Source organism: Papio anubis, chromosome 16 (genome assembly GCF_008728515.1).
Source record: "Papio anubis isolate 15944 chromosome 16, Panubis1.0, whole genome shotgun sequence".
NCBI classification, from domain to species: domain Eukaryota; kingdom Metazoa; phylum Chordata; class Mammalia; order Primates; family Cercopithecidae; genus Papio; species Papio anubis.
This window is the reverse complement of record NC_044991.1, coordinates 4,007,802-4,034,194: the sequence shown is the minus strand read 5'-3', so window position 1 is coordinate 4,034,194 and position 26,393 is coordinate 4,007,802. Positions and strand designations below refer to the sequence as shown.

The 26,393-nt window shown below is 61.2% G+C and overlaps 1 protein-coding gene across 6 annotated transcripts in view; it reads left to right on the top strand.

The window, feature by feature from the left end:
- GRAMD4 (GRAM domain containing 4) overlaps positions 1 to 26,393 on the top strand; it is a 103,472-nt gene extending 77,079 nt beyond the window's left edge. For 5 of the 6 annotated variants that reach the window (XM_031656182.1, XM_009217518.3, XM_017945404.3 and 2 more), the window contains exons 4-19: positions 3,203 to 3,323; positions 6,413 to 6,474; positions 8,061 to 8,193; positions 8,838 to 8,863; positions 9,026 to 9,117; positions 10,606 to 10,697; positions 11,799 to 11,847; positions 13,390 to 13,461; positions 14,034 to 14,077; positions 14,144 to 14,253; positions 18,373 to 18,527; positions 19,186 to 19,330; positions 20,143 to 20,236; positions 22,121 to 22,205; positions 23,225 to 23,293; positions 23,767 to 26,393. In XM_031656182.1, coding sequence (XP_031512042.1) covers positions 3,203 to 3,323; positions 6,413 to 6,474; positions 8,061 to 8,193; positions 8,838 to 8,863; positions 9,026 to 9,117; positions 10,606 to 10,697; positions 11,799 to 11,847; positions 13,390 to 13,461; positions 14,034 to 14,077; positions 14,144 to 14,253; positions 18,373 to 18,527; positions 19,186 to 19,330; positions 20,143 to 20,236; positions 22,121 to 22,205; positions 23,225 to 23,293; positions 23,767 to 23,871 — 1,454 coding nt within the window. In that variant the 3' untranslated portion in view covers positions 23,872 to 26,393. Of the gene's footprint in view, positions 1 to 702; positions 1,348 to 3,202; positions 3,324 to 6,412; positions 6,475 to 8,060; positions 8,194 to 8,837; positions 8,864 to 9,025; positions 9,118 to 10,605; positions 10,698 to 11,798; positions 11,848 to 13,389; positions 13,462 to 14,033; positions 14,078 to 14,143; positions 14,254 to 18,372; positions 18,528 to 19,185; positions 19,331 to 20,142; positions 20,237 to 22,120; positions 22,206 to 23,224; positions 23,294 to 23,766 lie in introns of those variants that run through there. The other variant, XM_009217521.4, reaches the window with a different exon arrangement.

Genomic DNA, 26,393 nt, shown 5'->3' with positions numbered 1-26,393 from the left:
TGCACTAGATGGGGGGGCTATTGGGGAATTCACTTGGGGAAGTGGTATTGGGGTCAGGACTGAGGCTGAGGGACACCTGACCCCGGAGGGCGGAAGAGAAGCTTCCTCGGGACCAGGGCCAGCACATGCAAAGGTCCTGGGGCAGGCCCTACCCTGGGCAAATCTGAGTATTTTCTGGATATTGGGGGACCTAAAAGCAAGTCTCTGTGGCTTGAGCCCAAAAAGCAAAGATGAGGGTGGTGTGGAGGGCGCTGAGGCTGGGAGTGGGGGGGTGGGGGCCTCGGGAGGGAGCTTCAGGCTGGGAAGTGGATTCATTGCCAGCCCGGTGAGGAGTTCTAAGCGGGAAAGCAACAAGTTCTGGCTTGTGCTTTAAAAGCAGCCTTGGACTTCAGCTTGGAGCTGGACGGGAGGGTGTGCGAGGAGCTGGGAGGCCGGTTAAGAACACGGGGATGGGGCTGGGGCAGCTGAGAGACCAGAAGAGCGGATAGATCTGGGATCTTGGAAGAAAGAAACCCAGATGTGTGGGGGTGAAGGGTTCCCGCCCGAGTGTGGCTGGCACTGCTCCCCTCTGCTGTAAAGGAGCTAGCCAGCTGCCCAGGGAGGGCTTGGGTACGGCTCCCTCAGCCCTGGAGACGTGCCCCTCACAGCCCGGGGTCGGCCCTGCTGCTCTTGCCGGCCACCCAGGGAGGGCCTGGGTACAGCTCCCTCAGCCCTGGAGACGTGCCCCTCACAGCCCCGGGTCGGCCCTGCTGCTCCTGCCGGCTCCTTCCTGTTGCTCTGAACTGGACTCGCAGGCCGGGCTGGACCCTGCCCCTGATTGTGACCCGGAAGCCTCCCAAGGCCCTGGGCAGAGGCCACCTGCCTCCGTTCTGACCCTGCCTTTGCTCAGCCCCCAGACTGGACACTTGGTACCTCGCAGCCTGTCCCGAGCCATGGGGAGGCACCGGCTTCAGCTAACATTCTGCCAGGTGGTGGAACCTGGCCATGTCAGCGGGTTGGGGACCTCGGTCCACGGAGAAAAGTAGCCGTGCCAGGGCCAGACGCTTCTCCCCGGAACGGAGGCAGGGTGGGGAGGGTGAGCTCTGGAGCAAACCAGCCTGATGAGACCAGGCAGCCCGCAGGGACAGGCCCAGTGCCCCACACCCCACCCTCCATAGGGAGGGTCTTGTCCAGGCCAGCTCAGTAACCCTGGTGGGGGGCTCTCGGGAGTCCAGGATGCTGAAGGACACTGAAACCATGCTTGGAGAAGAGCCGAGCCCAGAAGGCAGGGGAGCGAGGCAGAGCTCCAGACACCCACAGTGAACAAATGGATCCTGGCCCTTGGCAAATCCGAATACTGTCTCACTGGTTAGTAACAGCGTCCACTGAGCCGCCAGCATCCCCAGTGGGGGTGGGGCTGGTGAGATGCTGGCGCCTGTCTCTTCCCTCTTGGGTACCATGAGCCTGTGGCTGCCGGGCAGGAAGGTGTGCTGACCTTTGGCTTCTGGGTTTACTGACCCCAGTCCACCTGCGGCTGCTCCCTGCCTGGGCACCGCCCCCTGCTGTTTCTGCACGACTACTACTCCTGGACTTTGGCCTGGGACTGGGGCCTGAGGCTGTCTTACTGCCCTTGGCCTCAATGTTAGAGTCTTAGGTATGGCCCTGTGGCCCCAAGTCATGTGGTGAGGTATCCAGGACAGGAAAGGAAGCTACTGGGGTCACTCTGAACATCTCCCACCCTACCCAGAAAGAAGCTTCCAGGCTTAGAAACCTGCCTTCAGCCTTTGACTGCTGGCCAGACCCCCAAGGGTTCCTGCCTCACACTGGTGGGGTCTGGCTGCTGGCCCTGCCCACGAACCTGGGTGAATTCACTGGCCATGTTCCTTTGTCTCTGGAATATCTTGTGGGACTCCAGCAAACGCTCTTCTCCTGCTGCCGCTGCCATTTTGTAAGGTCTCAGCGTGTCCACCCCATGGTCGGTGTGGTCTGTGCAGTTGAAGTCAAGGCTGACCAATCTGGACCCTCAGCCACCATAGGCCACAGCCAAGGCAGCCTTCTGGGTAGAGACAGCACTTAGGTGACCCTCAGCTGGGTTCTGCAAGCCACTGCTGCCCCGTCAACCAGCGTTGTTCCACCTGGACTTACCCGTGACCTTGCCTGAGCCTGTCAAGGAGATAGGATTGGGCTGGGCAGGGGACACCACACAGAGGAGGGTGGGTGGGCTGGGGAGGGGAGCATCTGGGCAGGGTCCAGTCAGTGGCCCAGGCCTCTGGGAAGGACCAAGGACCTGGGGGTGTCCACAGGTGCCGGCTCTCTGCTCTCATTGGTCTGTTGCTCTTGTCCTTCATGCGTGGAGCCTGTGCCAGGCCCTGGGAGGGCAGTGGGGGAGAAGCGAGGGCCTCAGGCTTGCCCTTAGGTGACCCAACACTGTTGGTTTGAGGAGGAGGAGGCAGGGCTGGGGCAGAGGAAGTGGGAGAGAGGCCGAGTCCCCTGTCCCCTATCTTCAATTGGTGGAAGTGTCCTGACTCCCAGAGGCTGCCTGCCCTCTCTGGCTCCTGGCCCTTCCATCCTCAGTCTTCCAGTCTCTGACCTCGCCTCCTCCCTCTGCCTGGATGTTCTTTCCCAGAGCCTGTGGCCTCACTGTGTTCCCTCCAGGTCTTCACTCAGACTTCATGTTCTCCCGAGGCTTTCCCAGAGCAGCCCTGTGTCCAGCCTGCCCCGTGCTCTTCTGAGGCCCCCTGGCCAGCTTGAGCTGTGGGCTGTCCCTGCTGGCCCAGGGCCTTTGCTCTGCCACCGATGCGTCCCAGAACCTCGCCCAGCGCATGGAGGCGCTGGGTAGGTGTGGTGGGCTGGCCGGGTGCGGTCAGTGTCCTCTCCGCAGGTGTCCTCAGCGTGGCGGTGCTCGGTGAAGCGACTTTTGTGTTCTGTGTTGCACTGTTAGGAACATAGTGAAGAAATTCACACCCTCGCTTCATTCTGGCCCTAGTCATGCAATAGTAGCCCCCTTAATAGCTCCTACCCAGGAGGAAGGACCGGATGGGGACCAGTGTGTGTCCCGCTGTGTGAGCACCCTGTACCCTGGAGGAAGGTCAGGGCTCAGGTCTGCTTACAGAGCAGAGACCCTTCTGCTGTTTCTGAGTCAGGCACCCCTGCCCCAGCATCCCAGAGTCAGAGGGCCATGTGGACATGAGGGATGGTCACCTGGCTATTCTCTCCCCCATAGAGGAGGAGCTCCGGAAGCTGCGAGAAGAAACCAATGCGGAGATGCTGCGGCAGGAGCTGGACCGGGAGCGGCAGCGGCGGATGGAGCTGGAGCAGAAGGTGCAGGAGGTGCTGAAGGCCAGGTACCCTGCCTTCCTCGGGGCCCTGGCCTGTGTGTGGCTGCCCCAACCCCCCACCCCACCTGCCCCGCCGGCCTCTGCTGCACCCATAGCATCTTGGCAGCAGCGTTCTTGGCCCTGGAGAGGCCTGAGAGTGAGGGTGGGCCCGGCTCCGACTTCCCAGGTGTAGGTCCTGCCTATACCTGCATGAGCCCTGGTCCTGGGAACATGGCATCTTCCTGTGCCTCTGGCAGTCTGGAAAAGGGGGACCTTGGCGCAGGTGTTCCTGCCAGCTCCCAGGCCTGGGGCCAGGCCGACTGAAGAGAGGCTTGGCATGGGACCTGCAGAGCCCCAGAGCCACCTCGTGGCCCTGATCGTGGCCTGCAGGTGACCCCGTTCTGTGCGTCCACCCATTGCCCCATCCTGAGGGCCGGCCCGGCCTCTTAGGATCTTCCTAGGACCTGCCCTCCCAGCACTGTCTGTGCGTGTTCCCATCTGCCCTGTCTGCCCCAGCCGCACTGCAGCCCTTCAGGGTGCCCGGTGGCCCCTGCCCCCATCCCGGCAGGATCATGTCCTGGGTGCCAGTGCCGCCCTGGCTCCTAGAGAGCATGGCTACAGCCGACGTCTTTGCTCTTGCCTGTGGGTCCCATGCGGGGCCCTGAGTGCTCACAGCCTCCTCCCTCACCCTGCCCTGTGCCTCACAGTGCCGCCAGCAGGAAACAGGTCATTCAGGACCCCAACGCAAGTTACAAAGCCAATGCCCTCCTGTCTCACTAACACCACGAGGCTCTGTGTCCTTCTGCACAAGTTCAAACTGGTGCCCGGTGGATGAGGCCAGGGAGCTCAGGCCTCACCTCTGGCTCCCAGGCCTCCCGCTCAGCCTCCACTCCAGCAGCCTCCTGCTCTAGCCTCCCTCTCAGCCTCCACTCCCTCAGCCTCCCCCCTCGGTCTCCACCCTCAGTTTCCGCTCAGCCTCCCCTCTAGCATCATCTTCAGCCCCTCTCCTCAGACTCCACTCCCTCAGCCTCCCCACTTAGGTTCTACCCAGCCTCCACTTTCAGCCTCCCTCCAGCCTCCACTCACTCAACCTCCCCCTTAGCCTTCCCACTCAGCCTCCTCCCAGGTCTCCCATCTCAGCTTCCCCCACAGCCTCCCCCTCCAGCCTCCCACCACCACTGGCCACACCTTTGTCCATGGCCCCCATGACCCACATGGATGGCTCTCACCGGTTAGGGATGCACACAGCATCTCTGGGACACCCCAGCTGAGCACAGACTGCCTGCTCCGGCCACTCCAGGGGCCGTGTGTCATTGTCAGGGCTCCACGTGTCGCTGCTTAGCTGGCCCTGAGGAAGCGGCTCCCTTCAGCACCCTCAGGTTTAGTGTGTGGGAAGACGGGGGGTCTGCTGGGCTGGCTCCCACTTCTTCCTTGCCCACCTCCTGCAGGTCAACATGATCTTGTGGAGTGCCCTGGAGGGCTCACGTGGGGGCATCCAGCTAGTGTGGGGGAGGGAGAGGCCTCACTTTCCTATTCCACCCTGGCAGAACCTCCCAGACCAGAAATGGGTTCATGGGCCTCGGCAGGCGCTTTACCTGATGCTGAACCTGCTGTGAAAATCCACAGAAGCTCAAAGCTTAAATTACATTTAATTATGTAGAGGTGCAACAGAGACCTGACCTGCCACGCTGAGAGATCTCAGGGACAGGTGCGGTCCCAGGCATTTGGCCACAGTACCATCCCCCCGACGGGGCGCTGCTTCTCCCAGGTGGCTAAGGTGGCCTGAGGCTGTCCCTGCGGCCCTGCTGCCTGTTTTCTGTTTCCCATCCTCTCACCCCCGCCAGCCCCACTCCGGGATCTGGTCTTCATCTTTTACCAAAGCCCCTTGGTGGCTGGTGTGTGCAGCCCGGGTCAGCTGTGAGGACACAGGGAGCCCCATCTCACACAGTCTCTGCCTTGGGAATGGGTGGGGAGTGGGCAGTAAGGGAACGTCCAGGCTGTGACCCAGGAAGTGGAAGCTGAAGGTCCTGAGAGTATTAAGGGCCCTCCCCTGCTTTACATGGGGGTGGTGCTTAGGAACCTTCTGGAAGCCTGGAGGAGGAGGGGTGAAGGAAGAGCAGTCCCAGACAGAGTGACCTCCTCTTTCCTTGTCATCCTGGTACAGATCTGGGGTGGGTCTGGGTGGCTGTGGTCTGTCCAGGGTGGGTAGGTGTGTGAGGGCACACACAAACAGATACATGTGCGCGCACAATGCACACACACACACACCACACCCCTTGAAGCTGCAGGATTAAAGCACAGCAATTCTGTTTATGCAAACCTCTATATTGGTTTTTAAGAAAATTCTCAGAAAGTCACCTTGGTTTAAGGCTACTTGTTGGTGGGCAGAGGTTCTCTCCATTGTGGGTCCAAAGCCCACTGAAAACCTCGCCGTCTGCTTCCTGCCTGCCGCTTACCTGGCCCTGCCCTGTGCTCCGCCCTCTGTTCTCTTCTCAGGGTTTTCTCCTCCCCCAGCTTCCTCCCTCCCCACTCCCGCTCCCCAAGAGTTAGGAAGGTTAGGGGCGACCACACAGCACTTGACCCTGTTCTGTGCTGCACCTGCTCATGAGCCTTGGCTGGAGGAGCTGGGTGTGGGACGGAAGCAGACCCTAGTGGCCGTCTAGTGACTCTGCCCAGACCAGGCAGGTCGCTGGAGTAGGCTGAGCTGGGAGCTGGGCACAGGCTGCTGACAGGCGGCACCCAGCCTGTTGCCTAGCATGGTACCTGATAAATACATGTGTGTTGATCAGTATCTTTTCATTAGCAGACAGGTTGGTGATATGAGAGTATTCTGAGCTTAATGATGAAAAAAGAAGCAAGTGTGCTAAAATGAATAGGAAAGAGTGGTGAGAACCATTGTTTGGTTGTTTAAAAACAGAACGTGTGCCTGTTAGGAAGGCAGCTCTGCCTGTGTACGCTCGGAACCAGCATTTGAGCGGTGGGGACTCCGGAGAGAGTCCCGCTGTCCCTGAGCCCTCCTGTGCAGCACACGGCCGCAGGAACCCTGGGGGGTGCCTGACTTGGCATGGAGTTTGGAACTAACAGACCTTTTGTCTCTTCTCCCCCTGCTTTTTAAGAACCGAGGAGCAGACGGCTCAGCAGCCCCCAAAAGGGCAGGCCCAGGCCAGCAATGGAGCAGGTACACCCTCCCTGGTGGGCAGGTGGACAGGCGGGCAGGCAGGCGGGTGCACGTCACCTGCTGGTTCTGCAGGCCCAGGTTAACAATGGAGCAGGTACCCCCAGCAGGCGGGCGGGCAGCAGGTGCTGGTTCTGTGCCCAGGCACCTGCTGGCATCCGGGAATCTCCTCCCGTCAGAACTGGGTTAGTGTCTCTGAGGCGAAGTGGTGAGTCACCATAGTCATCATCGCAAATTTCTAGTCCCTCAACTGAAGCGTGATTGTGTGTTCTTTGGGGAATACGCTCATTCTCGGTTTCAGCCTTGCCCCACGGAACAGTGATGTGAGAGCCGCACTGGTCACTGCCACTTCCCTGGTGCCTCCCCGAACGGACCAAGTGGGCAGTGGGGCCGTGGTTGGCTGCGAGTGGGGAGTGAGGGGCCACGTGCCCTTTTTTCTCGCTCCTCGTCCTCCATCCCTGAGTGCCTGTTCTTTATCTTGCCCCACACCCTGCAGGCAGCTGGCACAGTTCCCTGTACCTGGGGGTCAGCAAACTCCAGCCCCCGCCTGGCTTCACAAATTTAAATGGTTTCATTTCATCACATGAGAACATTATGTAAACCTGAAATTTGAGTCCATAAGTAAAGTCCACGGGAACACAGCTGGGCCGGTTCGCTGGCGGCTGGGATGAGTGTGCCGATCTCGCCTGGACCCTCCCCTTAAAAACTCTGCCAGGCTGCAGTGGGGGTCGGAAGAAGCCGCAGGAGCCTGCCCTGGCCCCATCCTTCCTGCCCGGGTGGCCTTGGGGTGCACAGACCTCAGCCCCCTTGGCCTGTGGCTCTTGAACCTCTGCCCTGAGCCCGCAGCCTCCTGGATATGGTGACCACAGGCCCTCTGGTCCCAGGGCCTGAAACTGTGGCAAGGCAGCATCTGCTGCAGACAGCTCCTCACTGGCCTTCTGAAGGGAGGAACTGGCCTGTACCCCTGAACCCCCGTTCCGAGGGATTCTTCCGGTTTTCCGCGATGGAGGCTGCTTTCTAGAGGTCTTAGCTTCTTGAGAACAGTGCTGGTCATCAGCACATCACCATGCGCTCAGCCTGGGCTGGCTTCGCTCGCCGGGCACCCCCAGCCCAGAACACAGCCTCCTGCCTTGCCATCCATTGGCTGATGCCCAGGATAGGCAGGGCTGGGGCAGTGACCCCTCCAGCTACTTTCTGACAACCCGGAGGTAGAAAGGGGGTTTGATGCAGACCACTGAGGTGGGCCAAGCAGCCTGGATGGACGGGCTGCCCTCTGATGAGAGCCCAGGGCAGGCAGAGAGCTGGGGCCAGGGCATGGAAAGCAGAGAGAGCCCGCACTGAGGTCTTCATGGCCGGGGCAGCTCTGCTCTGTGCCGGTTGGTTTGCACTTGTGTCTTCAGAGGACTGAGCCCTTCAGAGTCCCTTGTACAGGGCCCCTTCATTTCCCTGCCCCACCCCCGAGCATTCCTTGTGCCCCTGCCGGCCGCGCCCTTGCAGTGAGGCCCCTGCCTGCCCTGAGATTCCGGGATCGACCCCAGAACAGGCTGTGCAGCCCTGCCATGCCCTCACCAGGCCCCTGCCCCCTGCAGAGCGCCGGAGCCAGGGGCTGTCCTCACGCCTGCAGAAGTGGTTCTACGAGCGGTTCGGGGAGTACGTGGAGGACTTCCGGTTCCAGCCCGAGGAGAACACTGTGGAGACGGAGGAACCCCTGAGTGCCCGCAGGTAGGGGTCGCCGAGCCTGGGGCTGCCTGTGCATTAGGGGCCCCAGTCCCTGGGCTGAGGCTTCACCATGGGCCAAAGCTGTCCGTGAGGCTGCCGAGAGCAGCTGGAGGCTCCACTGTGTCCGGTCTTCTGGAGGCCATGCCTGGCAGGGGCTCGCAAGGCCCGCTTAGGTGCAGCAGAGCTGCGTGCACCCACTCCGCTCTCAGCCGTGGCTTGTGACAGTTGTATGGGGACTCGGGGGCTCAGCCCACTGCCCGGGGCCTTCCTTGGCTCTTGAGTCCTTTCAGTAAACCTTGGCTCCCCTGCCAGGCGCTGCCATGGGCCCTGGGGATCCCGACGGAGCGAGGCCAGCAAAGGCCCTGCCCTTGAGGACTTCTGTTCTGGGGACACAGGCAGGAGACGAGGGGACGATTTTGTTGGCGAGTCGCCCCCACCTTCCTAACTTGGGGAGCGGCACTGAGGGCCATCCCGGTGCCCCCTGCTGTGCCGAGCCACCGTGCAGGGCCGTTCTGTGCACTCAAGGGGCCCCAGGCTGTTGAGACGCCCTCCTTGGCCCCTGCAGAGCCAGCGGAACTGGGCAGTGGGGACTGCAGAGCCGGTGGATGCGTTAACCCTGGGCTCCCATCTCTCCCCTTCTCTCTTAGGTTAACTGAAAATATGAGACGGCTCAGTGAGTACCCGCGGCTCTGCGTGGCGCCCATGGTGCCCAGTGTGGGTGGGGCCCATGGCAGTGGGGACTCTGGGATTTTGAGCCAAACTGACTCTCCAGGGAGACGTGGTTAAGGGGCCCCCTGGCCACAGTGCTGACCACTGCGGTCTGCTCTGTCCCCAGAGCGTGGTGCCAAGCCTGTCACTAACTTTGTGAAGAACCTCTCTGCCTTATCCGACTGGTACTCCGTCTACACGTCTGCCATCGCCTTCACCGTGAGTGGGTCCTCCAGTGGCCGAGCAGGGTGGGTGGGACGTGCCTGCCAGCATTCATCACATGATCAGGCACCTTCTGGAGTGGGAGATAGCGCCCAGGTGGCACTTCTTTGGGCCCCAGGGACATGCTCATTTCTCCTTCTGTAAAGTGGGTTCAGCGATGCCGGCGCCTGCCAGGGGGTGGCTTCAAGGATCAAAGACGATGGGCATGGCCCAGGACTAGCCTGCACGGCTCCCTGGACAGGGCTGTGGTGCAGCCTCGTCCCCTAGGGTGCCCTCGGGAAAGGCCTCTTGGCACTCACCATGCGGTGCAGTGGCCACACTGCTGAGGTCCAGAGTACCTGGTGCTGGGGCCAGGGGCACCTCACAAGGGCACAGCAGCGTGAGGGTCCCAGCCCGGCCCCTGTGAGCCACTAGTCCTGAGGGATTGGAGGACGCCGGGGCCCACATTGCGGGGCCTTGGGGAAAAGGGGCCCAGCCACCCTGCCTGGAACTGCCCTGCCACGGCTGCCACCTGCCCTGGAGAGACTTGCCACCTATGTCTCAGTACTTCGTCCTCCGGGGGATGCCCCTGACCCGGGGTGGAGGCTGTGCCTCCAGCACAAGGAGGATGCAGGCAGCCCACCCGCTTGCTGAGGCCTCCAGGCCAGAGAGGAGGCCTCCACAGCCTGACACTGTCCGGGGCTCCTGAGGGCAGCACTGCCCTGCCGAGTGGGCCCCTTGGGAGAGGTCCCCAGATGGCCTCAGCCTGGGTCAGGCTCTCCGGGGAAGTGCATGGCCCTGTGCCTGCCCCAGGCACTTACTGCCCACCTGGGACATGGGCACTTTGTACACTCACAGATGAAGGCTGGGTGCTGGGGCCACCCGCTCCACCCCGGCCCTGGAAGGCCTCTTCTCCCACCACCCCTCACAAATGCTTTGCGATGGGAGGCCTTTGCTGCTTGGGGTCCCACACGCCCCTGTGCCGTGTCTGTTGTCACTAAGAGATGAGCCCAAGCTTTGGACCAGCCTTCCAGGCCTCACCTCCGTCCTCTGCCCTGTCTGCACATCTGCTCTTTGTCCCGGGCTCTGTGCTGGGCACACATGGTGCCTGGCATGAAGGTGGCCCTGGGCATGCACCTGTCTCGCCCTCAGCAGTGCTTGGCCACCTTGCCCGGCCAGGCTGAGTCCTGGTGATGCCCCAAGTCTGGAGTGTGGGAGCCACACCGGGGCGAGTGGGATCCCCGTGTGGAATCAGCCGCCGTCTTCTGTCCCCAGGACACGCTTCTCCCTGGGTGGCTCCTCGCTTCCACTGGCAGCTCTTAAACTAGGGAAGCAGCCCTTCCTCCGGCTTCCCCATCAGACGCGCCCTCGTCCCTGAGTGTCTGGAGAGCCGGGGGGGTGGCCTGGTCTCCCCACTGGGGCCTCCTGGTTGCGGGAGGTGGGAGGGATGTGCCTTGTCCTGATCCAAGCTGTCAGGAGGTCTAACGCCCCGTCTCTCCCCCGCAGGTGTACATGAATGCCGTGTGGCATGGCTGGGCCATCCCGTTGTTCTTATTTCTAGCAATTCTGAGGTTATCCCTCAATTACCTCATCGCCAGGTAGGTGAGCCGGTTTGTTGCGGCCGCTTTATCCCACTACGTGCGTGGCTGTGCTGTCTCCCTGTGTCTCACACAACCGTGACCCCAGCTGGGTATGTCATGCACTGACATTTCAGGGGTGGCCCCCCGACAGGCTGCAGAGACCCCCAGGCAGGGCGGCTCCCTGATTTGCTAGAGATGGTAGTGGGAAGTTCCCAAATCCCCCAGCACCTCCTTCTGTGGGCGGCCAGCAGAGCCAAAGCTGCTCCTGCACCTCCCTGAGCATCGCAGGGGACTTCTTCACAACCTCAGTGGGTGGGTGGGTGAAGCAAGCAGGGCTCCACACCCTAGAAGGTTCCTGCTGGCTGCCTGTTGGAGATGAGCCTGCTGGGGAGGAGCTGGACTGGGAAGGAGTGCCAGTCGCCTGCAGGCAGCCCACCCGTGTGACCAACACGTTAGCCCCGGCCTGAGTCAGGGCCCTCGCATCACTCCTTCTACCCCCTCTGAGCACTCCCTCCCTGTGGAGACTGAGTGGGGCTCTGGGAAGCCCACGCCCCGGGGCAGACCCCTGGTCCTAGCACTCCTTGGTCCTTCTTAGCCTACGGTTACCCCTAGGAGTGAATGTCAGCCGTGTGCCAGGGCTGAGGGAGGAGCTGCGATTCCATACTTTGACTTGGCCATTCAAAAGTTTGCACTTTTATGCAGCAGTGTTTCCAGATGGTTCTCTGTGCCTGCCCCAGTTGGCTCATTTGAAAACGTTTTTTGTAGAAATCACTTAAATACTCTGGAAGGTGTCATTGGCACCCAGCATTGGGGCGGGACCCCTTTGGCTGGTGGATGTTGAAGGGCCGCCCTTCCTGATACCTCTGGCTGCCATTAAATATGTCCCCTCTACCCAGAAGGGCCCTAAGGGAGGGATTGGTGAGGATGATAGGAGTTGTCTGCTCTTACAGCAGGGGGTTCTGGGGGCCCTTTTCTCCCCATTAGGCAGCATAGAAGGACCTAGAAGGACAAAGAAGGGCCCCCTCCAAGGCCAGCTGGGCGTGTAGGGCTGGTGATTCGATGCCATCCCCTGACTCAGGTGGCACTGTCATAAAGGTATGTGTGGTTTTTGTTCACCAGGGGCTGGCGGATACAGTGGAGCATCGTGCCGGAAGTGTCTGAGCCCATGGTAAGTCCCTGGAGGGTGCACAGTCTCCTCCGACTGTCTCCGTCACACCAGGCCTCTCAGCCTGTGGGCACCTCTCGGGGAAGCCTCTGGATGAGGCCATGTGGTCTTCCCCCGGGAGCCCTGCCCTGGCCCGAAGAGGAGGGGAGGAGGAGGCCAGCCCCTCCCTGGCCCCAAGCCCTGGGAGGGTGTGTGCCCCGCCCCGCTTGCTAGGCCAGGCTTGGCTGTGCAGGAAGCTGGCTGCCTGGCCCTGGCCTGTCCTAGCTGAGGCTTCCCAGCTGGGATGTGATGTGGCAGGGGTAGGGGACACTGAGGGGCTGCTGTAGCCCCCGCAGCCTCCCCAGGTAGGGCGGTGAACAGCGGGCTGGACAAGCGGACCTGTTCCCCTCTGAGGTGCAAGAGCCCACCTCTCGGAGGTTGCAGCGAGCCGAGATCCCGCCACTGCACTCCTGCCTGGGCGACAGAGCAAGACTCTGTCTCAATAAAACAAACAACGACAACAAAACACCCACCTCTGGCCCACTACCTAACTTTGTAAATACAGTTTTATTGGCCGGGCGCGATGGCTCACGCCTGTAATCCCAGCACTTTGGGAGGCCGAGGCGGGCGGATCACGAGGTCAGGAGATCGAGACCATCCCATCCCGGCTCACACAGTGAAACCCCATCTCTACTAAAAATACAAAAAACTAGCCGGGCGTGGTGGCGGGCGCCTGTAGTCCCAGCTACTCGGGAGGCTGAGGCAGGAGAATGGCTTGAACCCGGGAGGCGGAGCTTGCAGTGAGCTGATCCGGCCACTGCACTCCAAGCCTGGGCGACAGAGCGAGACTCCGTCTCAAAAAAAAAAAAAAATACAATTTTATTGGCCATAGACACACCCATTCACTTACACACCGCCGTGGCTGCTTTTGCACGACGGTTGAGTAGCCGACAGACCACGTGGCCCTGGAAGCCACAAATATTTACTACTGGCCCTTTACAGAAGTTTGCTCTAGAGGGAGACCTCGGCCCATGGGGCGAGACCACTGGGCCTGGGCAGAAGGGAGGCCTCGGTGCCTCCACGGGCCTAGTTGGATATCTCAGTGCCTGTTTCTTACATGGAGCACCAGGGGTAAGGAGAAGTGCCTGGAAGAGGCGGGCTGTTGCTCGCCCAGCACTGGGACCCGGGAGACCTTAGGAGGCTCTTCATGAATGGGAGACAAGCAGGACCAGAGCTCCCATTGGCTGGGCCTCAGTTTCCCTGCCTGTAAGTGAGGGAGGACAGCTGTGAAGGTGAACTGTGAGGCAGAGCCTCTGCTCAGCCATTGCAGGGGCAGCTCTGCCCCACTCCTGTTGTGCGCCCAGAGTGAGGGGCACAGGGTGAGATGTCACCATCAGCCCAGAGGGGTGTCCTCCTGGTGCCAGGTCCCCAAGGGATGTCCCATCCCCTCTGGCTGTGTGGGGACAGCGGAGTCCCTGGGGCTGGGAGGGCTCCACACTGTTTGGTCAGTAGTTTTTCTGAACTGTTAAATTTCAGTGGAAAATTCTCTTTCCCCTTTGACTGAAGGAACCTCCAAAGGAAGACCTGACTGTGTCTGAGAAGTTCCAGCTGGTGCTGGACGTCGCTCAGAAAGCCCAGGTACTGCCACGGGCACCAGCCAGGGGTGTGTGTCTGTGTCGGCCACGGGCGCGAGCCAGGGGTGTCTCTGCACTGGCCAGGGGTGTCTCTGTGCCAGGGATGTGCCTATGCTGGCCAGGGGTGTGTCTCTGCCGGCCTCAGCTGCCACCCGGGGAGGTCCATGCCTGACACTGCAGGCCCGGTTTGCCTGCTGTCAGCTGACCTGTAGTCACCCTGCCCTTGGTTGGTCATTACAGTAACTCTGGTGGGTGGGGAAGGGGCCTCCTGATTCAGCCTCTGCGGATGGTGGGCCAGGGTCTGAGTGGAGCCCCTCTCCGTCCCCCCAGGGGAGCCCCTGGCCAGGGTTGAGCGCCCCTGGAAAGGACTCAGGCCTGGGTCTGCTGTTGCTGTGAGCACGGTCACCTCTGCCCTAGACCAGAGCTACGCCTTCCCCGGCCTCGGAGCAGCTGGGCAGGACCACAGGGCTCTGGGTGACCTCAGGGCTGCCCGACCTGGAGGCCCTCCCGGCGTCGCGGTGTGACTGACAGCCCAGGCACGGGGGCTGCTGTAATCGCTGTTTCTCCTTCACGCAGAACCTTTTCGGCAAGATGGCTGACATCCTGGAGAAGATCAAGAAGTAAGTCCCGCCCCCCACCCTGGCCCGGCAGCGCCCGCCCGGCCTGAGCCTCCCGTCTCCTTCCAGCTTGTTCATGTGGGTCCAGCCGGAGATCACACAGAAGCTGTATGTGGCACTCTGGGCTGCCTTCCTGGCCTCCTGCTTCTTCCCCTACCGCCTGGTGGGGCTCACCGTGGGTAAGGAGATGTACCTGTGGCCTGTAGCTTCAGGAGGGGGGACACAAGTGTCTGTGTGCCACCAGTGTCTGCCAGGTGTCTGCAAGAACTGGCAATCCTTCCTCGGCTTTTTGTCACAAACGTTTCAATTTGGGAGAAGTGAAGCCCATTCGAGATCGAGGGACACGGTGATTGTTTCTTAAATCAAGAAACTCTCCGATTCCAAGGCCCCCGTGTCTCCTGCCAAGTGGGAGGAGTTGGAAGACCTAAGACCCAGGATAGCAGGCCCTGGGGGTGTCAGGGAGTTGCCCTGGGCAGGACACACCTCTGGGGGGCGCCCGTGGGCTCAGGGGTGACAGTTGCGGGGAGGCTGAGAGCCTGGTTTGATGTGCGGGGAGATTGGTTGTAGCTGATGAGTTTGGTAGCATCACATGAAGCCAAGGGTCACATCCACTAAAACACTCATCTCATCCACTAAAACACTCATCTGCAGAGCTGGCTGTGGGGAAGGAGGGCAGCTGGTGGCGAGGACCAGACTGTGCCGGGTGGTGGGTGGGGTGTGGCGGCCCCTCCTCACCCCGGGAGGCACTCGTCCACTGCTGCCCAGTGTGCTCTCTTCCCTCCTTTCTCTTTTCTTTTTTCTTGCTTCCCTCTTTTCTCTCTTTCTGTTTCTCTTTGTTTTTCTCTCTCTCTCTCTTTTTTTTTTGAGACAGAGTGTCGCTCTGTTGCCCAGGCTGGAGTGCAGTGGCACGATCTTGGCTCACTGCAACCTCTGCCTCCCGGGTTCAAGTGATTCTCCTGCCTCAGCCTCCCAAGTAGCTGGGACTACAGGCGCCCACCACCACGCCCAGCTAATTTTTTTTGTATTTTTAGTAGAAACGGGGTTTCACCTTATTAGCCAGGCTGGTCTTGAACTCCTGACGTCAGGCGATCTGCCCCCCTCAGCCTCCCAAAGTGCTGGGATTATAGGCATGAGCCACTGTGTCTGGTCTCCTTTCCCTTCCCCTTCCCCTTTCCCTTCCTCTTCCCCTTCCCCTTCCCTCTCTTTTCCTCAATACCAGCGATCCAGTGTCTGACATGGGCCGCACACTGGCATGTGGGAGCGAGGCCGCCAGGGTCCTGTTCTTGAGGGGGCAGGTGGGCCCAAGCAGGACAGTGTGTGTGGTTGTGGGAGCTGCAAAGCCAAGGGTGGGGAGAGCTCCGTGCTGGAGTCGGGAGTCAGACCCTAGCCTCTCAGCAGTCTGGGCTTGGCATGCCACTTAGAGGAGCAGTGGGGGACTGTGTCTGTGTGGAAGAGGAGATGCCCCCGCTGCTCCCCCGCCGCCCCCCGCCCCCCGCCGCTCCTCTGCCGCTTTTCTGAATGCCTTTGCTGTAACGCCAGCCTGACCCTAGTCCTGACCCAGTGTAACTGCTGGTGGGAGGACAGGCCTCTGGACGCAGCAGGGCTGAGCTCTCCAGCAACAGCTCATTGTGGCCATCAGGTGGCATCACCAGGAGTGGGCAGAGCCAGATTTGATCAGACCCTTCCCCTGACAATGGCCTGGAGCCCCTCTGGCTAGCACCCAGGACTCTAGGCTCCTGAGTGGGTAGGTGACCGCCGTGACCTCCTGTTAGACCCCTGGGCTTGGGTCCAGGTGCCGAGGCTCCAGAGCTGCAGTGCACTTGGAGCCCTGGGCAGCTCCGGGGCAGGCCGCCCTCCACGGGGAGCCTGGGGGTGTGCACCTGGGTCTTGGTGTCCTGGATTTGCCCTGCTGTCCTTTTTTTTTCGAGATGGAGTCTCACTCTGTCTCACCCGGCTGGAGTGCAGTGGCACGATCTCCGCTCACTACAACCTCCGTCCCCGGGGTTTAAGTGATTGTTCTGCCTCAGCCTTGGGAGTAGCTGCAATTACAGGGGCGCACCACCACACTCACCTAATTTTTGTATTTTTAATGGTTTCACCATGTTGGCAAGTCTGGTCTCGAACCGCTGACCTCGTGATCCGCCCGCCTCGGCCTCCCAAAGTGCTGGGATTACAGGCGTGAGCCACCCCACCCGGCCCCTGCTTTCCTTTTTTGTGACAACCAGTGTGTTTGGGTTCTTGCAACCACACTGAGATCACCACTGCCACTGGGCGGCGCTGACCCTGCCAGATGTGGGCCAAGGTGGCATTCCTGGCTCCTCAGTGCCCACGTGTCCTTTTGCAGTGCTGACAAGAGACCTCAGCTTAGAGGGGCAGAGGCTGCCTGCCCCAAGCAAGGATGGCCCCAGCTGGGACTTGGGCTCTCTTGAGCTGAGCTGTCCCTCACGGGTCGGGCACCACGTGGAGGGAGACCGGGGAGCTCTGTCCAGTCAGCCAAGAGGGTGGTTCTGGCCCTGCCCCTCCCTACATCTAGCATCTTTTAAGAATCAACAAGTTGTCCGGGCGTGGTGGCTCATGCCTGTAGTCCCAGCACTTTGGGAGGCCCAGGCGGGTGAATCACTTGAGGTCAAGAATTCGAGACCAGCTCGGCCAACATGCTGAAACCCCGTCTCTACTAAAAATACAAAATTTTTAGCCAGGTGTGGTGGTAGGTGCCCAGCTACTTGAGAGACGGGCAGGAGAATCGCTTGAACCCGGGAGGTTGCAGTGAGCTGAGATCGAGCCACTGCACTCCAGCCTGGGCAACAGAGCAAAGACTCGGTCTCAAAAAAAAAGAATCAACAAGTAGAGAACTGGGGTCAAAAAGTCTGACTTGATTGATGAATTTATGTGAAAACGTCCTACAAAGGCAAAAAACGAAACAAGGCACGGTTTTATCAATCCCCTTACAACACTGATAGTACATGGAACTCTGACCCTGGGGCCCCTGCAGGGAGGACCTGCCACGTCTGGTCTGGTCTGGTGGGCCAGGCACTGTGGGCAGTGAGACAGCCCCCAGCACTGGGAGGGGCACCTGGAGAGACCGGAACTCCTGACAGCTTTCGCTGCCCAGAGGGGTGCGTTAGGAGGTGTGTGTGGGCCGGCCCCACCTGCCATCCCTGCGTCTGTTGCCGGGTGGGGTCCTGGGGCGCAGCCAGGCCCTGCTCTTCTGAGGTCATGCTTTGTAGGGGGACTGACCATGATTGTGTCAGGTGACAGTGCCCGGGAGAAAATGGAGCTGGCGGAGGAGGGGAGCCTGTGAGGGCGTGGCTGGGAGCCGTCTGAGCAGGTGGTTGTGGGAGGCCGTCTGAGCAGGGCTGGGCCGGGCCTGGGGGGGCACCCAGGTGAAGGAGGGCAGGTGGGAGGGGGGTTGGGGACGGATTGCCATGGAGGCACCTCAGATTGGGTGCCTGGTGTGGGGAATTGGGGCAGAGGAGGCACAGTCCTGAAGTGTTTTAGGTGGGTTGAGAACTGCCCGGAGCCGGGCAGAGTTGGAGAGGGAAGTGAGAGGCATGGGTTGGGGGGTCCTAGCAGAGCTGAGGGGTCTTAGTGGGAGCGGGTGGGGCGCTGGCAGTGGGGCCCTCGCCTGGGGTGGAGACTGTGCAGCTGGAATGGGCCCGAGGGGAGCGAGGCTGGGGGCATCCAGGGTGAGGACTGAGTGAGCCGCTGGACTCTCACATCCAGACTCAGGGTGGAGGGTGCCAATCTAGGAGGCGCGAGGTGCTGGACCGTCAACCTGAGTAGGTCTTAAGTGGGTCTTTAGTGGATCTGGCCTGTTTGGAGGGCAGAGCCACCAGTTTGCAGGTGGGCGGGACGGGGGTCGGGGAGGGCCTTGAAGGGATGCTGGGAACATTCCCTGAACTGCTGGGCAGGTGATGGTGCCCTTCAGTGCCAAGCGGAAGGTGGGGAGGAGCCCACTGGGGAGGGGCATAGTCGTTGCGTGATTCTGGGGCGGGAAGGTGTGTGGCGTGCAGGGGAAGGCTGGCCATAGGTCTGAACATGCAGGGCACAGCCCTCGCCTGTGGTTGAGGCTGCAGCTGGATGGGGCCCCAGGGGAGTGGGGCGTCCAGGGTGAGGACTGAGCGAGCAGCCGGACTCTCACATCCAGGCTCAGAGCGGAGGGTGCCAATCTGGGAGGCGGGAGGTGGTGGAACCATCACCCTGAGTAGACTGGCACAGCTGCAGGACTCTGGATGGAGCGGGCTGTGTCCCCTGCCCTCAGGGGTCTGTGTTGAACAGCCTGTGTCCCCTGCTGTCAGGACTCTATGCTGGTATCAAGTTCTTCCTCATCGATTTCATCTTTAAACGCTGCCCGAGGCTGCGTGCCAAGTACGACACGCCCTATATCATCTGGAAGAGCCTCCCCACCGACCCGCAGCTCAAGGAGCGCTCCAGTGCTGCCGTCTCGCGCAGGGTGAGCCCGGCCCCCAGCTGCGGGGGTAGCGGGATGGGGGGCCACGAAGCCGGACATCCCCAGGCCCACAGTGCTGTGTTCACCTCCGGCTCATTTAGAGGCTGTTTATTCAATTTTATGGAGTCTTTAAAATGTGAGGGTTTTTTCTTTCCCGTTACCACTGCGGTGTCTGAGGCCCATCCAGCCCCTCCCAAGCCCAAGGCAACACTTGGGGACTGGCCATGATGACTGAGAGCCAGCGGGCCTGGGAGTGGCCCCTCCATGGGGGCGCCCGGCCCCTGCCATCCCTGACAGGTGAGGCTCTGGCACTGAGACCAGGCAGCTTGAGAAGGGCCCCCTTGGAGCCACAGGCTGGCCCTGGGCCGTATTTCATTCCGTCACAGGCCCTCCAGATGGCCAGCACAGTGGCCCAGCCAGGACCGTGGGGAGTGAGTGGCCTCGGTGCTCTCCTCCCAGATGAGTCGGGAGGGTTACTGGGCTCTCCCCGCTGAAGTGAGGTGGCCCTGCCTGGAAGGAGCCGCGCTGGGCCAGAAGGGGCCTGGGGAATGTCTTCCCGAATTCGGATTCCAGCCTGTGGGGGGGTGTGCGTGCGGCCAGCGCATCTGGGTGCTGCGGGCGTGGGCAGTGGGCCTGACCTCGCGCTGTTTGCCATTGGCAGCTGCAGACGACCTCATCACGGAGCTATGTGCCCAGCGCACCGGCCGGCCTGGGTAAAGAGGAGGACGCCGGCCGCTTCCACAGCACCAAGAAGGGCAATTTCCACGAAATCTTCAACCTCACAGAAAACGAGCGTCCGCTGGCAGGTATGTGTGCCGTGAGCCTGAGGCCAGGCCGAGCACAGGCACAGACTGAAGGCCCGTTGGGGGTGCTGTGGGTACAGGAGGGGGTTGCCCTATGACAGGCCAGAGGAGCCCTCGGGACAGCGTTCATATCCACTGTCCCAGGACCCCAGGAGGCAGTGCAGGAGCCGGGGGTCATGAGGACTCTGTGGGCTCCAGGGGAGGAGGGCGTGTCCATGGGGAGAGCCACCCACGCTGTAGCACTCCCCTGAGAGCAGGCATGCAGGTGGCCCGCTGGGGACAGACTCCAGGGCGAGGCGTCAGGGCCGGCAGGGCGCTGGCAGGGGGTCTGCTCCTGGTTCCATCGTGTCTGGAGAAACAAGAGCTGCCAAGGGAGAGGTGACGCAGGAGCCTGGGGACAGGTCAGCCTTCCCAAAGGGAATTCCTGTTAAACTAAACCGGGCAGCTCGAGGTGTGTGCTGAGCGGCTGCAGAGGCAGCTGCGGAGAACTGAGTTTCGTCCTCTGCTGAGCCCTGGCACTGGCGGTCTTCATGGAGGTGGCGTCCTGGCCGCACTGTCACTTCTGTTGCTCCCTCTTCTGCCTGGCTGCTTTCACTTTAAAAACACTGCCAGTGCCTGGTGAAGAGGAAGCATCTGTTTTCCACCCTCCGCGGCCACCTCACTCTTGCCAGCGCGCCTTCCTCTCGCTGTGGGGGTGACGTGAGCGCAGTGGGTGGATGTCAGGATCTGAGAGTCAGGACTCCCGGGTCCCAGCGTCAGGTCAGAGGCTGGCTATTTCCAGTGGAAGGCGTGACGGGCGGGCCTTCTCCCATTAGTGTGCGAGAACGGCTGGCGCTGCTGCCTCATCAACAGGGACCGGAAGATGCCCACGGACTACATCAGGAACGGGGTGCTTTACGTCACGGAGAAGTGAGTGCGGCCGGGGGGCCCCGTGTGGCTGCAGGGGAGGGGGCACAGGAGGGGTTGCCTGGGCTCTGGGATGGCACGGCTGGCCCAGTGCAGGTTTTCCCGAGTGGCGGCCGTGGCCTCTCCCACGCTCCGCTCTTGCTGACTGTCTGGGCTCCCAGGGGAAAAGTGTCGCCTCCAAGCCGGACGTGGCCTGTGCCACACTGCTGTCCTCCCTCAGGCCGGCAGGGATGCTGTCTCCTCTGGGGCCCAAGCAGTTCATGGAGACCAGGGGCAGAGTCTCCCAAGGAGGGGACCGAGGCCCGTAGCTAGTACTGAGGCTCTGGGTCCTTGTTGCTGTCTGAGACACAGTAGCCAGAAGAGGACGTTGACTTCTCTTGCTACACTCCAAACCCCCGAAACCCCAGATGTGGGAGCGCGAGAGCTGGCCTGGGGATGGGATCTGTTCTTGGTCTTGCCTGACCCTCGGCCACCCCGTCCCCCACACCTGTAGCAGTGGCCAAGGCCCTGCCTCCCCTCTGCTTCTTGCAGAGGAGGTGACCTGGACACTCCCAGCTAGGGCTCCGGGACGCCTGTGTCGCTCGCTGGGAATCCCAGGGGAATGGGAATCTCATTCCCAGCGTCCTGGGAACGGCAGTCTTAGGTTTCACACTAGGCAGTGGTGAGTGTCTCCGCGGAGCAGTGGCCACAGTGTCTCACACAGAAGCTGGCCACAGGTGTCTCACAGGCGGTGTGCAGTGTCTCACACAGAGCAGTGGCCACGAGTGTCTCTCACAGGCGGTGTGAGTGTCCTACAGGCCCGGTGGCCCGCAGGTGTCTCACACACAGAGTGGTGTGCAGATAATGTCACAGGCTGGGTGTCTCTAGGTAGGTGGCCCTGAGTGTCTCACATAGAGTGGGTAGCCTAGAAGTGTCTCATGAAGCCGGTGGCCACAGTGTCTCACTTTTGGGAGCTGACACGAGTGTCTCACAGAGTGGTGGCCACGAGTGTCTCACACAAAGCGGTGGCCACGAGTGTCTCACACAGAATGGTGGCCATGAGTGTCTCACAGAGTGGTGGCCACGAGTGTCTCACACAGAGCAGTGGCCACGAGTGTCTCACACAGAGCGGTGGTCATGAGTGTCTCACAGAGCAGTGGCCACGAGTGTCTCACACAGAGCGGTGGCTGTGTCTCAGAGTGGTGGCCGTGAGTGTGTCACACAGAGCAGTGGCCTTGAGTGTCTCACACAGAACGGTGGCCTTGAGTGTCACACACAGAACGGTGGCCGTGTCTCAGAGTAGTGACCTTGAGTGTCTCACAGAGCGGTGGCCACGAGTGTGTCACACAGAGCAGTGGCCCTGAGTGTCTCACACAGAGCAGTGGCCGTGTCTCAGAGCAGTGGCCGTGAGTGTCTCACAGAGCGGTGGCCGTGAGTGTCTCACACAGAGCGGTGGCCATGAGTGTCTCACACAGAGCAGTGGCCGTGTCACAGAGCGGTGGCCGTGAGTGTCTCACACAGAGCGGTGGCCATGAGTGTCTCACACAGAGCGGTGGCCGTGAGTGTCTCACAGAGCAGCGGCCGTGAGTGTCTCACACAGAGCTGTGGCCATGAGTGTCTCACACAGAGCAGTGGCCATGTCTCAGAGTGGTGGCCTTGAGTGTCTCACACAGAGCGGCGGCCATGAGTGTCTTACACAGAACGGTGGCCGTGTCTCACAGAGCGTGGCCACGAGTGTGTCTCACAGAGCGGTGGCCGTGTGTGTGTCACACATGCTGTGTCTGGTGGGGAGGGAGCGTCTCTGTTCATCCCACTGGGGGCTGAGGGGCAGCCGCGGGAGACCCCCACCTGGTGGGAGCACGCTCTGGTTCAAGAGCCAGGCGACGCCTCTGTCCGTTTCCCTTCCAGTTACTTGTGCTTCGAAAGCTCCAAATCCGGGTCCTCAAAGAGGAACAAAGTCATCAAGCTGGTGGACATCACGGACATCCAGAAGGTTGGTGAAGCCATCCACCCCCACCAGCCCCCGGTTTTCTTCATCACCTGACAGCGGCTGGCGAGGCTTTCCATGTAGACCTCTGCCAGCCTCTGTCAGCATCTGGACACCGTGGCCGCGCTGGCCGGCCATGGTCCGGGTCCTTGGCTTGAGTCCCCGCATCGCTGTGGGTCAGCGCCTGCCCTGGGTCCGCTTGCCTGGACCTGTGTCTCAAAGTGGAGGGGCTGGGTTGGAGCCCATGAGGTCAGGCGCCCACGCCCTGCTCTGGCTACTGTGTTCCCCCCCCCCCTCGTATCTGGGACCCTCCCCACAAAGAAAAGCACAGGGGCCCTGAGCTCTTGCCTCGGACGCAGGTTTTCATGTGAGAGCTCAGATGATCGCACCCGCTCTGGGCATTTGCTCAGCATTTGACCGTCACATGGAATGAGTAGGTGGGCGTGGCCACAGGTGCCTGTGGTCCCTTGTTCTCTGGGACAGGGGAGGCTCAGTGAGGCACTGGCAGGCACACTCAGCCGGGGTGGTCAGGGCCGCAGCTCCCTCCCAGCTCCGAGCGTCCTGGGCGTGTCTGCACTGGCCCCGGGGGCACTCTCGCCCCGTGGCAGTTGTGGGTGATCTCTCCCGTCCGGCTCTGGAAAAAAGTGTGCAGTCAGGTGACCAGAAGGGGTGAGTTCAGGGCTGGGGTCCTTTCAGCCTGCCTCTTGGGTTTGGCAGTGCTGACAGATGGCCCTCTGGTGCCAGGCCCTGAGAGCGAGTTCTGGGGCCCAGTGCCCACCGTCAGCCTCCTTGGGCCTGCTTGTCTCCGAGCTTCCTCAGGCCAGCTGCCCAGCGGTCTGGGATGGGGTGGGACAGACCCTTTCCAGGTCTGGTGTCTCGGCCACAAAGTGAGGAGGTGCCCACAGGTCCTACCCTCTTGCTCGGAAGTCCTGGGTGCCCGTGGGCCCTGCCACCTGTATGCCCAGCGGAGGAGGATGCCCTGGGCCTGCGGAGGCCTGTGGTGACAGCCACGCTTGCCCTTTCAGTACAAGGTCCTGTCTGTCCTCCCGGGCTCAGGCATGGGGATCGCCGTGTCAACGCCATCCACTCAGAAAGTAAGTGCCGGGCGGGGGCTGCCCGGGGTCAGTGTGGGCCCAGGGGCCTGGCTCTGGGCAACCCTGGGACCAGCGTGGGGCAGCCAGCCAGAGGTTCGTTTGGGCAGCGGGGTCAGAAAGCCACCCCTCCCTCGCAGCAGCCGGAGCCTGGGGCTGCATCCAGGTTGAGCTGGAAATCTTGCTGGGGCCATCGAGTCATGGGACAGGCAGGGATGCCGGGCATGGGGGGCCCCCGACTCAGAGACTCGGGAGGAGAGAGGCACGGGGCTAAAGCCTGGCTGTCCTCTGTCTCTTGGCTCCGTTCCCCTGAAGGCTGGAGCCTGGCTCCGGGTAGTCGGGGGACACCTGTCTTTGGCACCCAGACCCATGTGACTGCGTGCTGGCCTGGGGCTGGTCTTGGACTTCGTCTTGGTCCTGGTCCTGGTGCCAGCCTGGCTGTGCCATGCTCACTGGTGTCATTTCTTCCCTGCCAGCCGCTCGTGTTTGGTGCCATGGTGCACAGGGATGAGGCCTTCGAGACCATTCTCAGCCAGTACATCAAGATCACCTCAGCGGCAGCGTCTGGCGGGGACAGCTAGTATTGACTTGCCTGGGACGTTGCTGGAATTTTTTTTTTTTTTTTTTTTAAACAATTTGGTAGTGGAAGCAATTGGACATCCTCATGAGCTTTTGCAATAATTCTCCCGGACCTGCGGTTCTATTGTGTTGGCCTCTGCGTTTTATCGACCACGAAGGGGCCAGGGCTCACAGGGCTGGGGGCGCGTCTCTCCCGCAGGGCGCGGCAGGCGCCTCCGAGGGCCACCTGCAGACTGGGGGAGGGGCAGAGGCCCTCGGGGGCCCGTAGAGAGGACGCACCGGACCCCTGGCCCCGCCCTTCTCTGTGCCAGCCTGGACAGAGAAACCTCTCCAGCCACCCCAGAGGCTCTCGCAACCTTGTGTCCCGCTCTGCAGAGGCCGGAAGCTCGTCCACCACCAAAGCCATAGCTGAAGAGTGCGGGGCCCTTCCTCCAGGGGACAGAAAGATGTCATCAAGGAGGGACATGGGGGCCTTTCACCAACCACCGAGAAGCAGGCCTGGCAGTCCTCCTTCCTCTTACATGAGGTCCTCTTGAGGCATTTGTTATTGGCGCCGGGCTGGAGCCGGGAGCCTGTCCCTGTCCCTGCCTGTGCTCCACGGGAGCAGGGAGGGTGAGAAGGGCCCACCCCGCGCCTGCCCTCAGTGTCTTTGGTGGCGCCTTCCTTGCCGGCCTCCAGGGCGCTCAGCACCGCGTCTGTAAGGACCCGCCCGCCGCTCTCAGCCTGACACGCCAGCCAGGAGGTCTGTAGTCGGTGACCAGTAAGGGCACGGGATGGTGCAGGTAAAAGCACATCTTTCTCACACCTTGCTCTTTGGAAGGCCCAGGAGAACATCTGTGAAGGCCGTTGGAGGTGCTCTGAGCACCGTGGCATGTCTGGCACGTGGTCTCCAGGCTGCAGTTGCCCGGGTTGGTTGGGGAAGGGAGTGGGCAGGGGTGTTCCGGGTCCATGGTGGCCCAGGCTGCAGCCGCCTTTGGGCCATGCCAGAGGCTCTCTGGCAGCCCCTGTGCATCAGGGAACAACCGTGAGCCGAGCCTAGAGGCTCGGGCCTGCACTGCCTGCAGCCGCCGTGTGACAGTGTTCCCTCCCCCGCGTGCCCAGCAAGTGCCAGTCCGGGCACAGACCCTCCCAGCCCCTGCCCCGCCCCAGGGAAGCCTGGGCTTCCCGGGAACAAGGTGGCATTTGTGGAGGGAGCGCCCGCAGGCCTGTTTGCTGGGGCCACCTGCACTGGGAAAGGGAGGGGAAGGCGGGGGCCTCCTGGAAGGAGGTGGCCACCCTGCGGGCCTGAGCGTCTGCTGGGGCAGCTCCCTCAGCTCCCTCAGCCCCCTCAGCCTGTCCTGAGTCCCCTGGGTGTCGTTGAGATTGTTGTTTTTTGAAGAAACAGAAGATTATATTTTTTACAGAGAGCAAGCTGTTTTTCTTATTTTTGTATCATTTTTCAGATGTAATTTTTACCTTTGCTCCGATCCTCATTTGCTGGTGTGGGTGAGGGATCCGGCGGCACGGGCTGGTTTCACCCCCTTCACGAGGGGCTGCAGGGTCACACACTGGTGCCGGGGGTGCTTTGGGGGGAGCCGCGCCGATCACCAGATTAAGCACATGTCCTATCCTGGGTGGTGGAGCGGAGCCCTCTTGGTTCTGGGCCGCATGGACGTCAGCGGCAGGATGACCGCGTGGCGGCCTTTCCCGAATGGGGCAGAACCTGCTCTGAGCCGGGGGTCTGGCCCTGTGGGGGACCAGCTGTCTTGGTGCACCACGGGCGGGGGACACGCCCCAGTGAACCCCCCCTCGGCGCCTGGGGCAAGACAGGGTGGGCACCGACCCACCCCAGGGACGGCTGCAGAGGCCCTGCCCACAGACCATGGTCACCCCTCTCTCCCCAGGGCCCGGCTGTCCCCAAGGGTGGGTCCAGGGCCTCGGGGCCAGTGAGCGCCTCTTCTCAGGTGCTGGGATTCGGTCCCCAAACACAGCGGGAGGGGTCCCTGGGGCAGATGAGGCTTCTTTACCAGAGTCGGGTGGTTTAGTTCGAGTCCCTTTTGTGGAGAAAGGGAGATGAAAACTGACCACGTGCCAGGTGTGGCTGCAGCCCCCCAGGGAGGGCCGCGTTCGGGGAGCAGGGGGAGGGGGAGGGCCACCAGGTTGGCTCTGCTGCCAGCACAGGCCCCTCCTGGAAGTCCTCGGGAGCGGGGCGCAGACCGGCACAGGCTCTGGGCTCCCCATGGAGAGAAGCTGTAGTTTTTACCAAATTGTGTACATCTGGGCAGATGTTTAATTTCTATGACTAATCCCTGAACTAGATGAATGTTAAATTTTTTATGTCTGAAGCCTGAGTCTATTTTGGGTCTGTAAATAATCATTGCCAGTGTGACTTTTGTTCAACAAAAGGATTGTACTGTATTAAGAACTGATGAAAAAAAATTCTCCCGTAACATTTTTTTAAGAAAACTTTGTTTGTTTAAAGAAAAAGTCTTGTATAAATTATAATTTTTATTTAAATAAACCTAAAAATGCTTTGTGCTAAGGC